We start from the raw sequence: 15,343 nt of genomic DNA, 5'->3' as shown, positions 1-15,343 counted from the left end.
CACCATGGCTTCGGAAAGAGAACAACCTTCGCTGCCTGAGCTTTTACAATTTCAGACGCAGCAGATGACACAGTTGCTCACAGTGATGCAAGGACTTGTGACCATACAGACTACAGTGGTGCAAGCAAACACGCCGCTGCAGCTGGCACCCCCGGTGCCTACACCACCAACACCAGCACCGCCGTTCCGATGCTTCAACCCTGACACGGAACATTGGGACAAGTACCATGCACAGCTTGAAGCACACTACGAGGCCTACCAAATTCCAAGTAATGCACGGCTGCCTTTCCTTCTTGTTCATGCAGGTGTGGAACTGTACCGTGTGTTAGCGAAACTCTTCCCTGCCTCCCGCCCGGAAGAACAGTTGTATGACGACGTGCTCCGCAAGTTGGACGCACATTACAAGGACAGTGTCAATGTCGTTGCTGTGCATTATAAGTTTTTTTGCCTGCAGCGTGAAACTGGTCAGACTAACCGCTCGTGGATTGGAGACTTGCAAGGGCTTACTTCAGATTGTGACTTTCAGTGTGCCTGCTGACTGTCCTATTCAGATGTAATGGTCAGAGACGCTATCGCGCAAAATGTGACGGACCATTGCCTCTGGGACCAGATCCTCAAATTTAAGAACCCTACTTTGCAAGAAGTGTTAGATTTGCTGGATTGCCAGGATACGTTGGACAGGGCAAATTCCGCGTTCGATGCAACGCCAGGCATGTGCGCGGTTAGTGCTTCTCACAACGGGCCCATGCACTCCGCTTCGCCGCAGCCGGCTCTGCCGTACAGCCAGCAGGTGCATAAACAATTTGCTAACCATGCTTCCGCACCTAGACTCAAACCTTGCCCTAAGTGTTTTAGTGCTCAGCCCCGAGACAAGTGCCCTTCCCGACGGGCTTAGTGTTTTCTCTGTAACAAAATGGGTCATGTGCAAGCCGTGTGTTCTAAATGGAACACTCACCCCCACACGTCAGGTTTGGGTAATTTGCAGTGGCATCACCGCAACGGCTCTCGCCGTAGAACTGACTCTGAGTAATCTATGGACGTTAATGCTATTTTTGAACGGGCTTCTACGCCACGAGTGTCTCCCACAAGTCAGGTGCCTAGCCACACTTACTCAGACACTCTCATTTGCATTGAGCACGGTGCACGCAAACTGTTTGTGACTCTCCGCATTGCTGGATGTGCTGTGCATTTGCAGTTAGATACTGGTGCTACGGTTTCTTTACTGAACCACAAGACATATGCATTGCTTGGCTCACTGCCGCTCTGCCACTCACTTTCCAAGCTGATTGCTTTCACAGGACGAGAAATTTTGGTGCCTGGTGTGTGTAGTGTACAGGCCACATATGGTGCCACCACCAGAACAGTGACTTTCCACGTCGTTCAATCGCGTGATGCTACAAACATTTTCGGACTGGATGCATTTGAACTTTTTGGCCTCTCGGTGCAAGACAATGTCCTGTCCATCTCAGCTAGTGACCATAATTACAGTGTTGACTCCCTTTGTGTGTCATTTAGTGAACTTTTCTCCGATGGCTTGGGCTGCGCTTCTAACTTTGCTGTGCATGTTGTAGTTAGAGACAATGCTATACCTGTGTACTGGCGTGCTAGCCTGGTACCGCATGTGCAACACGACGCAGTAGCTGCAGAACTCGTGCATTTGAAAGACGTTGGGGTCATAGAAGCTGTGTCTGCCTCACCCTGGGCGTCATCAATAGTGTGTGTTAAGAAACCTAATGGTCGTCTCCGTAAGAAACCTAATGCCGCATTTGTGCGGATTTTAAGTCCACAGTGAATCCCCAGACTGTTGTTGCTACTTTTACTTTGCCACGCCCTGAGAACATATTTGATAAGTTGGGCGCAGGAAAGTATTTTTCTATGATTGATTTGAGAGACACGTACTTCCAGATTCTGCTTGATGACTCATCGCAGCGCTACTTTGTCATAAACATCACTTGGGACTTTTCAAGTTTTGCCGACTTCCTTTTGGTTGTGCTTTGGCGCCAGCTATTTTTCAGTCATATTTGCAGCAATTGTGTGCTACGATTCCACGGTGCTCTAATTATCCATACGATATTGTAGTGTTGGGTCACACCACTGAAGAACATTTGCAGAACTTGAAAACTTTGCTTAGTGGCCTTTCATAAGCTGGTCTCAAATGTAACAAGAACAAGTGCAAGTTTTTTTGGACTGAGATAGAATACTTAGGCCATGTGATTAATGGACAGGTTATCCACCCCTCACTGTTGCATCTCCGTGCGATCAGAGACTTGCCGGCGCCTATGAACTTGAAGGAACTCCAATCTGTGTTGGGAAAAATTACTTATTATATTCGCTTCATTCCTAATGCTGCTCAGATAGCAGCGCCTTTGCATTGCCTTCGGCGTAAGAGTGTGCCTTTTGTGTGGTCTTCGGAGTGTCATGCTGCTTTCCACCAGCTCAAATCTGCATTGCTCAGTGATCAGTGTTTGATTTCTTTTGATCCCTCCCGGCCTGTGGTTTTGGCTGTTGATGCGTCTTCGCTCGGCATCAGCACATATCTCTCGCACTGTGTATATTCGGTTGATCACCCAATCGCATGTGCCTCGAAATTGCACAATTCGGCGCAACAAAACTAGTCTCAGATAGAAAAGCAAGCTCTAACTATTGTCTATGAAGTCGCGAAGTTCCACGATTTTTTGTACGGTTGGAAGTTCTATCTGGTTACCGGTTCCGCCTGTCCGAGCCCGTTCCAGCCTGTATGGCACAGAAATTGCAACATTGGGCAGTGTTTCTGTCCAACTACAATTATGAAATTTTGCACCGGCCTACGGCTCAACATGGCAATGCTGATGTGTTGTCTCGTCTTCCTATTGGTCCGGACGACGCCTTTGACTCCTCTGAAGTGTCGTGCCTCTATGGTGAGTCGCAAGACGCAGAGTTTGCTGATGGTTTTCCGGTCGACTTCCGTTGTATTGCTTTCGTGACGGGCGCTGACGCTTCTCTAAGCCTAGTTTTGCAGTACATCTGTACGCAATGGCCGCTGTCTGCTTCACAAATTCCTGACCCCCTGTTGTTGTTGTTGTGGTCTTCAGTCCTGAGACTGGTTTGATGCAGCTCTCCATGCTACTCTATCCTGTGCAAGCTTTTTCATCTCCCAGTACCTACTGCAACCTACATCCTTCTGAATCTGCTTAGTGTATTCATCGCTTGGTCTCCCTCTACGATTTTTACCCTCCACGCTGCCCTCCAATACTAAATTGGTGATCCCTTGATGCCTCAGAACATGTCCTACCAACCGATCCCTTCTTGTGGTCAAGTTGTGCCACAAACTCCTCTTCTCCCCAATTCTATTCAGTACGTCCTCATTAGTTATGTGATCTACCCATCTAATCTTCAGCATTCTTCTGTAGCACCACATTTCAAAAGCTTCTATTCTCTTCTTGTCCAAACTGACCCCCTAGTTCGGCATTATTTTGCACAATGCCATAGTTTGTCAGTTCAGCACGGTGTTCTACTACTCCGAATGGAAAATGATCAATCCTGTGTCATGGTACCTTGTTCTTTGCAGTCGGAAATTCTCCGCCTTCTCCATGTTGGTCACTGGGGTATTGTGTGGATGAAACAGCTTGCTCGACATCATTGCACCTGGATTGGTATTGATCGTGACATTGAAGATTTACTCACTACTTGTCAGTCTTCCGCGGAGCATCAATCTGCTCCCCACTAACAGTTCTTTGCGTGGCTGACTCCTAATGTGCTTTGGCAGCGTCTCCATGTTGATTTCGTGGGTCCGTTCTGGGACGCCCACTGGTTGATTGTTATTGATGCTTACAGCAACTTCCCCTTTGTTGTCCCGATGGTTTCCACTACCTCGGCGAGTACCATTCGGACGTTGACGTCGATTTTCTGTCTGGAGGGTCTGCCGGAAGTGCTTGTCTCCGACAACGGTCCCCAGTTTGTCTCCAAGCAATTTGAAACATTTTGTGCTGCCAATGGCATCGCCATCTGACTACCACCCCGTTCCACCTGCACCCGCAGTCGAACGGCGAGGCTGAACGGTTCGTCCGAATGTTCAAATCACAGTTGACTAAGTTCCACGCCCCATTCTCACGAGCGTGCTCTTTGGACCTTTTTGTCATCCTACCGCTCCCATCTGTGTGGTACTCACTCCCCAGCTGCATTGCTTCATGGTCACACCCGCAGGTCACTTTTGCAGTTACTGTGGCCTCCTTCGCCACTCGCTCCCACTGCGTCGCCTCCTTCCGGCTTCATGCCACATGCTTTGGTCTTCTACAGAGTTTTTACGGGCAGGCAGCGTTGGAACCAGGGGCACATCATTTGCTCACTTGGCTGCGCTCTGTATCTTGTTTCTGGTCCATCCGGCTTGGTCAAGCGGCACAGGAACCAGCTAAGGTTGTGCTGCCTTCCAGTTTCTGCTGCCCCCTCTTTGTCAGCAGATGCTGACATCTTGCAGTCTCACTCGGAGCCCGCGCCACTGTCATGGCTGGCGCACTACTCTGGTGTGGCCACTGCGCATGTGCTATCACTAGGTCCACTGCCGGCTAAGGCTTCCACCTCGCCGGTCACTCCGCCGCACACCGCTGCTGCGGCATCGCCCCCATTGCCCATGGACGTTGAGCTCTCCCCGTCCCCTCCGGGCCTACCTGGGGGTGGTGTGCAGTCTGAGGAGGATTTTGAACTGGGTTTTTCCCTCACTCCCTCACGTGAATGCGTGACCGCAGGCGGGCAGTCATCCTGGGCAGTCCCTCTGTCTGCCCCCTCAGTTCTGCTGCCCCCGCGAACCTCCTCCCGATGTCGCAAGCCTTATTCCACGATGCCACGACATTTTTTTTTGGGGGGGGGGGGGGTGTAGTATCATTGCTACAGGAACTACTACAATGCCATGCCAACACGAGGTTGGCAGCCCACCGTCTGCCGAGCACAGTGCACTCTAGCGGGCTGTGCAGCTCGATGGAACTGGAGTGTGCCTCGTTCACTTCTAACCTAGATTTCAACCCAGGCAATGTTTGCATTGATTCTCTGAGGAGGGCCCATCAGGCTTAGTCCCTGAGAACATGTTGTATTAGTTCATGGTATTCTATGTTCCGAGATTGTCAGTTCATAGCTGCAGCCGCAGTCCTACAAACTACTGAAGATAAGTAATTTCATTGTACTATGTGTTTCTTGAATAATAATCCTTCTTTCTAACAGTGTGCCATGCTGCATATTATTGCAACCTGGACTCCTTCAGCTCCTATCAACTTTGCCTCCTACTTATTTGCATTTAGTAACGAGCTGAAAACACCCATGCGTTTAGTGCCTCTAAACAGTGAGACACAATAATAATATACACTCAAAATACCTCGGTATCACATTAGATAAGACACTTTCTTTTAAGGAGTACTTGACATGAACATCTGCTAAGCTCAAAAACAGAAACATCATTCTCCATAAACTTTACAGCTCTCACTGGGGATTATCAGCAGACACTCTCCAGGTATCAGCACTTGGTTTGGCATACTCAGCAGCAGAGTACTGTGCGCTTGTCTGGCTTAATAGTCCACATGTAAAAAAGATAAATGTATAACTTAACAAGGCCATGCGCATTGTTAGTGGGTCAATACGATCCTTTCCCACATACTGACTACCTGTCTTGAGCCACACTCCACCTCCTGATATCAGACAGAAGAGCACACTACTGCATGAATACCAGAAAATTGTTAATAACACTGCCCTTCCAATAGTGGATGATGTATTCCCTGCAGAGCGAAAAAGACTACGATCAAGACATCCCACTCTCATCACAGCCAGGTCTCTCATGGAAACTGAATTCAATCCCATCAATGAATGGAAATGCTGCTGGCAACAAAACTGTTTCCCACAATGCCTGAAGCAGCTCTGCATCCAGAGCTGTTGTTATTTGTGGTATTTTATGCTGGAGAGCTGTGCTTAAATGTTGACGTGTAGTAATGTGAAATCTTTAAAAAAGTATTACCATACAATATATAAATAAATAAATGGATCTATTAGCCAGGTGGAGATCAATGTCTGAATGTAATTTGAAGAAATCTTGGGTACCCAGCTGGTTCACATCATAATTACTCCACCATATATTGGCAAACAGGCTTGTTGTCATCTTCAGCTGCTCCCTGATGTCTGCTGCTCTGCTCCTGTCAGTGTGCTTTAAATGCTGGCCATTATACCCTCCACTGCTCCACTCCTACTGCTATCCATGCAGCTGCCATGACAGTGGTGGTGGTGGTGCCAAGCTCCAAACTTTGGTCTCCAGTGTTCACACTATTGCTGTCAGGTGTGGACCTTTCCATGGGGGTATGGATTTTTTTTTTTTTTTGTTCTGCCCCCACACCCTCCTGGCTCAGTGTAGTGTTCCATGCCTGACTGTTAACTAGACCATCTTAGACTCTGATTTCAATTGTCTCTTTATTCACACAATCCCAGAAGGTGGAATATTGCCCGAGTATTTTGGTGTTATTGTAGGCCAGAGTATCGCCAGTTTTTACACTGTAGTCAGCCACGGCTGATTTGTTGGTCTGGTGTGATTTGGTGTGGCATCCCTATTTATGACACCTCTCTCCTATTGTGCAAACATTTTCCCCAATGTTTGGTAGACTCCTGGTTTGTGCAGGCCTACATCATCCTTCATTGAGTCTAGCTGTGTTGATGTTTCTATCATTACATAAACAACATGTTTGTCATCTGGTCTCATGGACGGAATAGCTGAAGTGAATTTCTCAGTCACCCGAATTCGCAGCAGTTACCATGGAGGTGGAACAGGATGGTGCCCTCCCATTTCTAGATGTTCCAGTGAAATGGAAACCAGATGGCAAGCTGGGACACTGAGCATACAGAAAACCAATACACACTAATCTGTATCTGCATGTCTCCAGTAATCACCACAACTCCCAGGGTGAAGGCATTTTACATACAATTATCACAGGGCACAATCCATCCATGACCAAGACAAACTTCCAACTGATCTGAAGAATGTCGAGACAAGATTCTGGAAAAATAGGTACAGCAGCAAGCAGGTAAGGTGTGCCTTTAGGCAACAGCAGGATGAAAAAAAAGTAGAGCACATCCCGTTTGTTGGCAATAATTCTAGACATTGGCAGGACCTAGAAGCTATATAATGTTAAATATTTATTTCGTCCACTGCATAAAATATTGACACTGCCAGCTCTTTGCAAAACCAGGGGTCTACCAAATCCCTTGCCATTACAGCAAAGCATACATTGGAGAAACTGTACACACGATAGAAGAGAGATGCTGTGAACATATATGCCACAATGAGTCACACCAGATCACCGAATCGGCCATGGCCAACTACTATGGCTGTACTATGGAACACAAAAACATCAAAAACTCAGCAGGCTTCCTCCTTCTGGGACTGCATGACTGAAGAAGCCACTGAAATCAGGGTCAAAATAAAGAAAGCAATGTATGATTGAGTCTGGCATGGAACCCTGCACTGAGCCTAGAAAAAGAAAAGAATTCCTTTACGGGGAGGTCTACATCCAACAGCAATAGTGTGGACACTGCAGACCAGAGTTTGGAGCTGAGAGCCACTAATCCCACCACTGCCACCATCCTTTGCATTGGCCACAAGATTTAGCAATAGGAGTAGAGTGGTGGAAGGAGTAACGGCCAGCATGTAAAGAACACTGACAGGAGTGGAGTAGCAGTCATCAGGGACCACCTCAAGATGGAAGCAAGTCTGTTTGCTGAAATATCATGAACACCCAAGAAATATGCTGGGAAAACATATAAGCACGCATCTGTGAATGTAACTTGTTGAGCTGAAGAGAACCGGGTGGGTTGGTTTTGAAAGTAGCTGTTAACAGTTCTGAGAGAAAAAGAGCAGACTTCTAATTATTTTACTAACTTCATCTTTTTACTACAGATACGGAAGCACAAAGAAAAAAATAAACCGGAATTTTATCAAACAGAAAATAAATGAGAACTGTCACAGTAACTGCTATGGGAGAGAGAATGATAGAAAAAAATTATTCGCAACTTAGGTTACAGGATTATTCCCAATAGTGGCAGATGAAAGAGATTTCTTCAGAAATATTCCTGTAGGAACTGTTATTAGATGCTAGTTTCTGAGACACTACCAGAATAGAAATTGCAAGAAGTATTAAATAGCACAAAAGCAGTGAATCTTATGGTTGCAGTGCTATATCCAGGAAAGAATTAAATTCTTGTGCTGATCTGAGTTGTGATGGGTTGGTTGGGTATAGGGAGAGAGGGAGGAGAGACAGATAGATAGATAAAGATAAAGACAGATAAATAGATGGATGGAGAGAGAAAGAGAGAGAGAGAGAGAGAGAGAGAGAGAGAGAGAGAGAGAGAGAGAGAGAGAGAGAGAGGGGGGGTTAGTGCAATAGTGCAATGCACAGGAAGAGGGGCTGGGAATGGGTAGCTAGTGGCTTGGAGGAAGGCAACAGGTTTACTGGCTAGGAAAGTGGGAGGGAGGGAGTGATGGCAAGTGCATCGAATTAGGCAGGTGATATATGGGTACAGTGAGGTATTGTGCACAATGAGGGTGAAGTGGAGGCATGGATTGGGAGGCAACGCCAGGACAAAGGAAATGGAAACTGTTTGGTATATCAAGCTTCCTTTTGCTTTTTTGTGTGTTTGTCAACAACTCTATTCCGTTACTATTTGTTAAGTGGTCACCTTTACTCCTTAATTATTTTAATGCTTGATTTTGTATTTGAAAAGGAAGAAACAACATTTTTAAACTGTTTCTAAGCATAGTTGGAACTTTTTATGTGAAATATCTGCAAGCAAAAGCTGCTATGGGAAATTATTTTGTTAATTTTAAAGTGTAGTATTTCAAGGTGATTAACAGTTTTAGTGCCTTTCATTCCTGATTACTAGTTTGCACTGCTATTGCATTAATAAAGCTGTCAAACTTGGTTATTTTTCATTAGTTGGTAATTTTTACAATGGATTGTTCACTTTTCATTTTCAGAAAACTTACACTGGTCTCCCATTCTCTTCTCTACAGATACGTCCCTCTCATTCATCATCACAAACACATCCCTCTTTCCTCCCCAAGGAACTCACTAAGGACAGTGACATGTACTTTAATGTGTACCTACTGGCAGTACTAAAAACTGTGCATCCTGAAGGTAAGTTTTGGTCAGTATTTCTGTCTCATAATTTTGTAGTTTTCTCAAGCAAATTTTCCTTGTGATACAATAAACAAACAGTTACAAATGACAGATGAAATAAGATACATTTGGTTAAATAGTAGAGAGATCACAATGCAACATACTTAAATAAATTCACTGAACAATGGACTTTAGAAATCTGGGCTGATTAATGGGTGTATCAAAAGGGACTTAACAACTTTGAAAACTCAACTCAATTTATTCATTTAACTTACAGACAAGATTTGTGTGCCATTTTGTAGAAAAATACGTAATGATTTATACCTTATACTTAAACAGGATCAATTTGACTTCCATTGGATATGCGAGACACATGCCATCTGAAATTGATTTCTTATCAAATTCGCTGCAGTGTGCCAGGTGTGACTTGTTCAATTGTGAGGTAGGTTCTAGCTCTGAGCTCTGGTAGAGAAGCCAGTAAGGGTGGAACAAATATGGTATCCTCAATGAATCCACAGGGGAAAAAATAACAAAGAAAAAGAGGTCAAGAGGTGTCAGATCCGGTCAATGTTGGCTCCTCTTCTTATCATGAAAGTAGACATTTATAACATCCTGGACATCAGATGTGTAGCCTGGCATTGCATCATCTTGCATAAATAATACACTGCATTCTTGGTCATCAATCTGGAGATTAAAAACTTCCAAAATACACTGTTGATAGATTTTTCCTGGAAAAGGAAGGGTCTGTATACTTTGCTCTTGCTCAGTACGAAAAACACATTCAGTTTTGAGCTGTCACATTCATGTTCCAAGGATTTTCATGGGTTTTAACTGTCCCATATCTTACAGTTGTTTATATCAACTTTACCACTTATGTGAAAAGTCAACTCATCACTGATGATGATTTTTACAGCAAAATCTTCATCAAAATAATGAAGTATTTCCACACAAAAGTCATCATGAGCAATTTATTTATTTATTTATTTATTATCATCCCAATGATCACATTTGTGATATAGGATTTGTCAGGATACATTTTAACAACTATATAATATCTTTACAAAAAAATTTTCTATGCTGAATTCATATGAATATATCTTATGTTTAATACAATATACAACTAATAAGTGTTTTTGTAACATAAGAAATTATGTGCTTGACAGACCTATTCCTTGATGTTGTGATTTCATTTGTCACATTTATGACATCATATATTCTTATACAGTTGAGCAGAGCTATTCACTTATACTATAGTGACATTTATTAAGCATGTTTTATCAGTGTCTTTTAGTTCTTGCACCATTGTAAACCTGTATAGTTTGGAATGCAACTGTGTACTTACCAAAGAACAAACAGTCATATGTGGGAGGCTCTGCTCTCTATAAAGACACCAGGTTGATTTTGTAGGGCTGTTCACAAAGCTTTGTCTCACTTGCTCTACGATGTAATCAAACACATAGGGATGACAGAGGATTTGTTATGTCTTACATCACATCCCATTTCAATAAAACACTTATGCCACTCATAAACAGTAGGCCTGCTGGGAGGATTCCTTACCATACACTGTATAAAAATTACATAGCACAGTTGTTGTAGACTTTGAATCTTTAAACCAAAACATACATTAGTATACTAAGAACTGGAAAGGCAGTAATTATTACTGCAACTGTTGCTAGCACTTGTCCTGGCACAAACCTGTACTAGTGTACCGTATGTGTCAAAACTTGATCTGTTTTCCTTCAAGATAACCAAGGCAAAGTCTGGAAGTCGTATGAATAACTTTGTACAAATTTTCAACATTGTGAAATCCTTTTTGATACATCCCTTATTACAATTGTGTCAGTACAAAGTTTTTAAAAAAGGTGAGTATTTAATTTTTTTTAAAAGAAAAAAATGTTAAAAAGAAATTTTAGAAAATCTGTTTCAAAAAAATGGTTAAAAATATTTTCTTGACAAAATTTTATATTCTTTTTGGACATACCATCTCTACTTTGTGCAGCACTCTCAGCAGATTCCGTCCAGCCAGCTTTTGAAGATCTGTATTGTTCCATGTTGGCTCACCAGGTTTTGGGTTCATGAGACGTTCAAAGATAAATGGATATGATGCAACATCTTCCAGGCCTAGAGGCACGCTGTAACAATCGCAACATTAACTCAGGTGTAATATGTGCAGAAGCATTTTTTTTTTTTTTTTTTCCATTCTGAACACATTCATAATTATGCTTTCATGTCTGCAGACACTAGCTATTTTGATGAGATGTTCATATAGCCCAGGCAGTCAAAAGGTATGCAAATGAAAAGTTAAAATTGAAATATATCTAATTTTTAATGCATGACTGATATTGTTTGAACTCACTCATCAACACCATCATAGTCAGCACCAATACCAACATGGTCAACACCTGCTACTCTCCTAATGTGATTGATATGGTCTGAAACAAAGGTTACATACAAACAAAATCAGATTTATAACATACTGAATCAAGCACACTGCAGAATAATGCTTGCTAAAAGAATAATTATGTAGATACTATACTGAACAAGCAAGTGACCAATGAAAACATGACACTAAAAAAAAAGTTTGATGCTTTTTCAGTTGCTCCATTCCCCATTTTATTATCAGATGTTCAAAGTAAACACTTTTGTTTTCTTAAGCAATGATAAAAATGTCCAAAATCATGTAGGGAAAAATATCTCAGGAAGTTTCTGGCTTTGTTTAATGTTTACTTTGAGCTACACCAACCAGCCTTTTAACAAATTTTTACTTACCATGTGGCAAAACTTCAGCATAACTGGCAAATGTGCATATTACTAATTCATTGGAAATGAGGAACACACTTCATACACTATGTAGACACTTCTATTGTTCCAAGATGATCAGTTTAAACAGTCTTATCCTGCCATCATCTGATTTTGTGGAAATTATTATGGAAGTGTCTTATTACATTACACGAGTTCAATTACATGACAACTTTGTAACAAGTTCCATAAGATCACAAGATGGCAACATAAGACTGTTGAAACCATCATCTTGTAACAACAAAAGTGTCTATAGTGTGATTGTGGCGTACAGAGTGTATTCTTCCTTTCCAGTGATACTGATAATCCCAAATTACAGCAATTGTACCCTTTAAAAATACATTGTCGAATATCTTGGCGAGGAAAGCATTTCTGAAGAAGAGAAATTTGGTAACAATCAAGGATAGATTTAAGAGTCAGGAAGACTTTTCTGAAATTATTTGCATGGGGTGTAGCCATGTATGGAAGTGAAACGTGGATGATAAACAGTGTAGACATGAAGAGAATAGAAGCTTTCGAAATGTGCTGCTACAGAAGAATGCTGAAGATTAGATGGGTAGATCATGTAACTAATGAGAAGGAATTGAACAGAATTGGGGGAAGAGGAAGCTGTGGCACAACTTGACTAGAAGAAGGGATTGGTTGGTAGGATATGTCCTGAGGCCTCAAGGGATCACTAATTTAGTATTGGAGGGAAGTGTGGAGGGTAAAAATCATAGAGGGAGTACAAGAGATGAATACACTAAACAGATTCAGAAGGATGTAGGTTGCCGCAGTTATTTGGAGATGAAGAGGCTTGCACAGGATAGAGTAGCACAGAAAGCTGCATCAAACACACAACCACAACAACAACAACAACAACAACAATAAGAACAAGTATTCCTGAATTTTTGAATCTATAATGTGAACCGTTCAAAAATCCACTGTTGCTGTCTTGAAGCTCTAACTTTTCTGAGCCAAAAAATACATTCTTTAACCAGAGTAACATGTTAGTGAAATTAGAAGATTTGAGTTTCTAGAAAAATCTTGGCAGGCACAAGGTGAACAGTAATAAGTGGCTGGAGGTGGATACAATATGACTTACATGAAATTTCTAGTTAGTGTGATGAATGGCAGCTTGGCTTAAGTGTAGAAAAATGTAAGTCAATGATGATGAGTAGGAACAATCCCACAATGTTCGAATATGATATTGGTAGTATGATGCTTGACACAGTCATGCCATTTGAATAACTAGGCATAATTCTGCACAGTGATCTGAAATGAAATGAGCATGTAAGGTTGGTAGCAGGGAAGCCAAGTAGTCGACTACAATTTATAGAGAGAATCTTGGGTAAGTGTAGCTCATGTATAAAGGAAACCATGTATAAAACATAATGCAACCTATTCTTTAGTACTGATTATTTGGGATCTCCTCCAGGTTAGATTAAAGGAAGACATCAAAGCAATTTGATAGGGAAGCACAAGATTTTTTACCAGTAGGTTCAATCAATATGCGAGTATTACAGAGGTGCTTTGGAAACTCAAATGGGAATTCCTGGAGGAAGGTCTACATTATTTTTCTGAAACACTATTCAGAAAATTTAAAGAGCCGGCATTTGAAACTGACTGCAGAATAGTTTTACTGGCACCAATGTAAGTTTCATGTAAGGGCCATGAAGATAAGAGAAATTAGATCTGGTATGGAGGGATATAGAAAGTCATTCTTCCCCTCAATCTATTTGCAAGTGGAACAGGAAAGGAAATCACTAGCAGTTTAGGTTTGTTTGTGGAATATGTATGTAACTGTAGAAGCAGATCATGTTTGTCCTTTTCAAAGGAAACATCTTAGCATTCACCTTCATCAATTTAGGAATCCATGGGAGACAAAACTGACTAGTGTTACAGGAGTTTGAATGTCACTCCTGAATGCAAGACAGGTATGATAACCCCAGTGCTGCCTTGTTCAGTATATCTCAAATAGTTTCATATCTTGGCAATTATATTATGTAACTGGAGAAGTTTCATATAAATGAAAATGTTTGAAGCAAAAGCTTTTCCAAAATCATTATTGTCATAGGCAGCACAAATCACTGTAATAATTCTGGAGGGCTCAAAACATTATCTGAAGTTTAATTAAAAAATCTTATCATTAAGAAATTATCCTTCAAAACACTAAATATTAATTTAGAGTTAAAAATGGGGTAAATTGAAGCAATTCAACCAATTTCTGGGTAAATACCTGTTGATTCTATTAAAATAGATGCTGAGTACAACAGGTTCTTGTTAACAATATCTCATAAACAAATCATTATACTCACACTTAACCTTGGTACCAATTACTATGTAAATATACAGGAAGAACCACCTAACCTTCATATCCTGAATATTTTTCAACCAATACAAGGCATTGAAATGAAGATTCCCTCAAATAATAATATGTGTGGATGCAAGTAATGTGCTGTATTGGTAACACTTTACCAACATATGGGAGCAGCTATGTATATTTTTAATGAAAAAAAAAGTGAAGCAGCCAGAAGGGAAGTAGGAAATGAAATGAAACTTCATGAGTTAAGAGGGTATGTGATGTTATTCCAGTGATTATAGAACTTAGTCAAATTTGCATTTAAGAACTTGGCAGCATGAGCCTTCTTATCAGTTTGATGTTATGCCCCATCTTGCCTGGAAGCATGAACTGATGCACTTGGGGACTGTGTGAAAGCTGTAGGCAAGCTGCCCCAAAACTGTTGTACCTAGTCTTTGATATCCTGAATTATGGCACTGGGGCAGAGCTGAATCTAAGCTCATTCCCAGATCTTGGGATCTTGTTGACCACAGAAGTACCTTAACATCATGCAGACAATTCATAGAGACAAATGACATGTGTGGACAGCATTGTCCTGTTGAAAAATGGCACCACAATACTGCCGCATGAGAGATAACACAAGAAGACACAGGACTTCCATGATGTACCATTGTGCCATTACAATTCCCTCAGTCACTACCAGCTGTGACCTGAAGTCACACCCAATGGTTCCTCACAACATGATGGCAGGAGTAACATAACTGCACCTTTCCAAAACATGGATACATTGATCAGTAATCCATATTTCCTTGTCACCGTACCACTCCAAATGGAACTATCTGTATTGTGGAAGCCGTTTGTGTTGTGGCATTAATAGCAGCCTGCCCATGGGATGGTGATTCCCTAGTTCAACTGCTGCTTATCTCTGACCAGTGGTGCAGGATGACATAGAACACTGAAGGGAGTCCATCACCTGTTCTTGAATGGCAGGTGCAGATGTGATGTTCCTCCCTTGTGGTCATCAGATGAGGTCCAGCTGAACATTTATGGTGAGTATACCTACCCTCACATTTCCATGCAGTCCAACATCAGGCAATTGTTACATCGAAATGCTCTACAAATCTGGAAATGGTACAATCTGACA

At 42.0% G+C, this 15,343-nt stretch overlaps 1 protein-coding gene across 1 annotated transcript in view; it reads right to left on the bottom strand.

The window, feature by feature from the left end:
- LOC124619856 (dipeptidase 1-like) overlaps positions 1-15,343 on the bottom strand; it is a 539,272-nt gene that overhangs the window by 6,370 nt on the left and 517,559 nt on the right. Inside the window, exons 9-10 of the mRNA XM_047146468.1 lie at positions 11,476-11,551; positions 11,101-11,251 (exon numbers count right to left, since the gene is read on the bottom strand). Coding sequence (XP_047002424.1) covers positions 11,101-11,251; positions 11,476-11,551 — 227 coding nt within the window. The remainder of the gene's footprint in view (positions 1-11,100; positions 11,252-11,475; positions 11,552-15,343) is intronic.

This window comes from Schistocerca americana, chromosome 6 (assembly GCF_021461395.2).
Source record: "Schistocerca americana isolate TAMUIC-IGC-003095 chromosome 6, iqSchAmer2.1, whole genome shotgun sequence".
In the NCBI taxonomy this organism is placed as follows: Eukaryota; Metazoa; Arthropoda; class Insecta; order Orthoptera; family Acrididae; genus Schistocerca; species Schistocerca americana.
The sequence above is the reverse complement of the archived record's forward strand: the minus strand, read 5'-3'. Positions and strand labels throughout refer to the sequence as shown.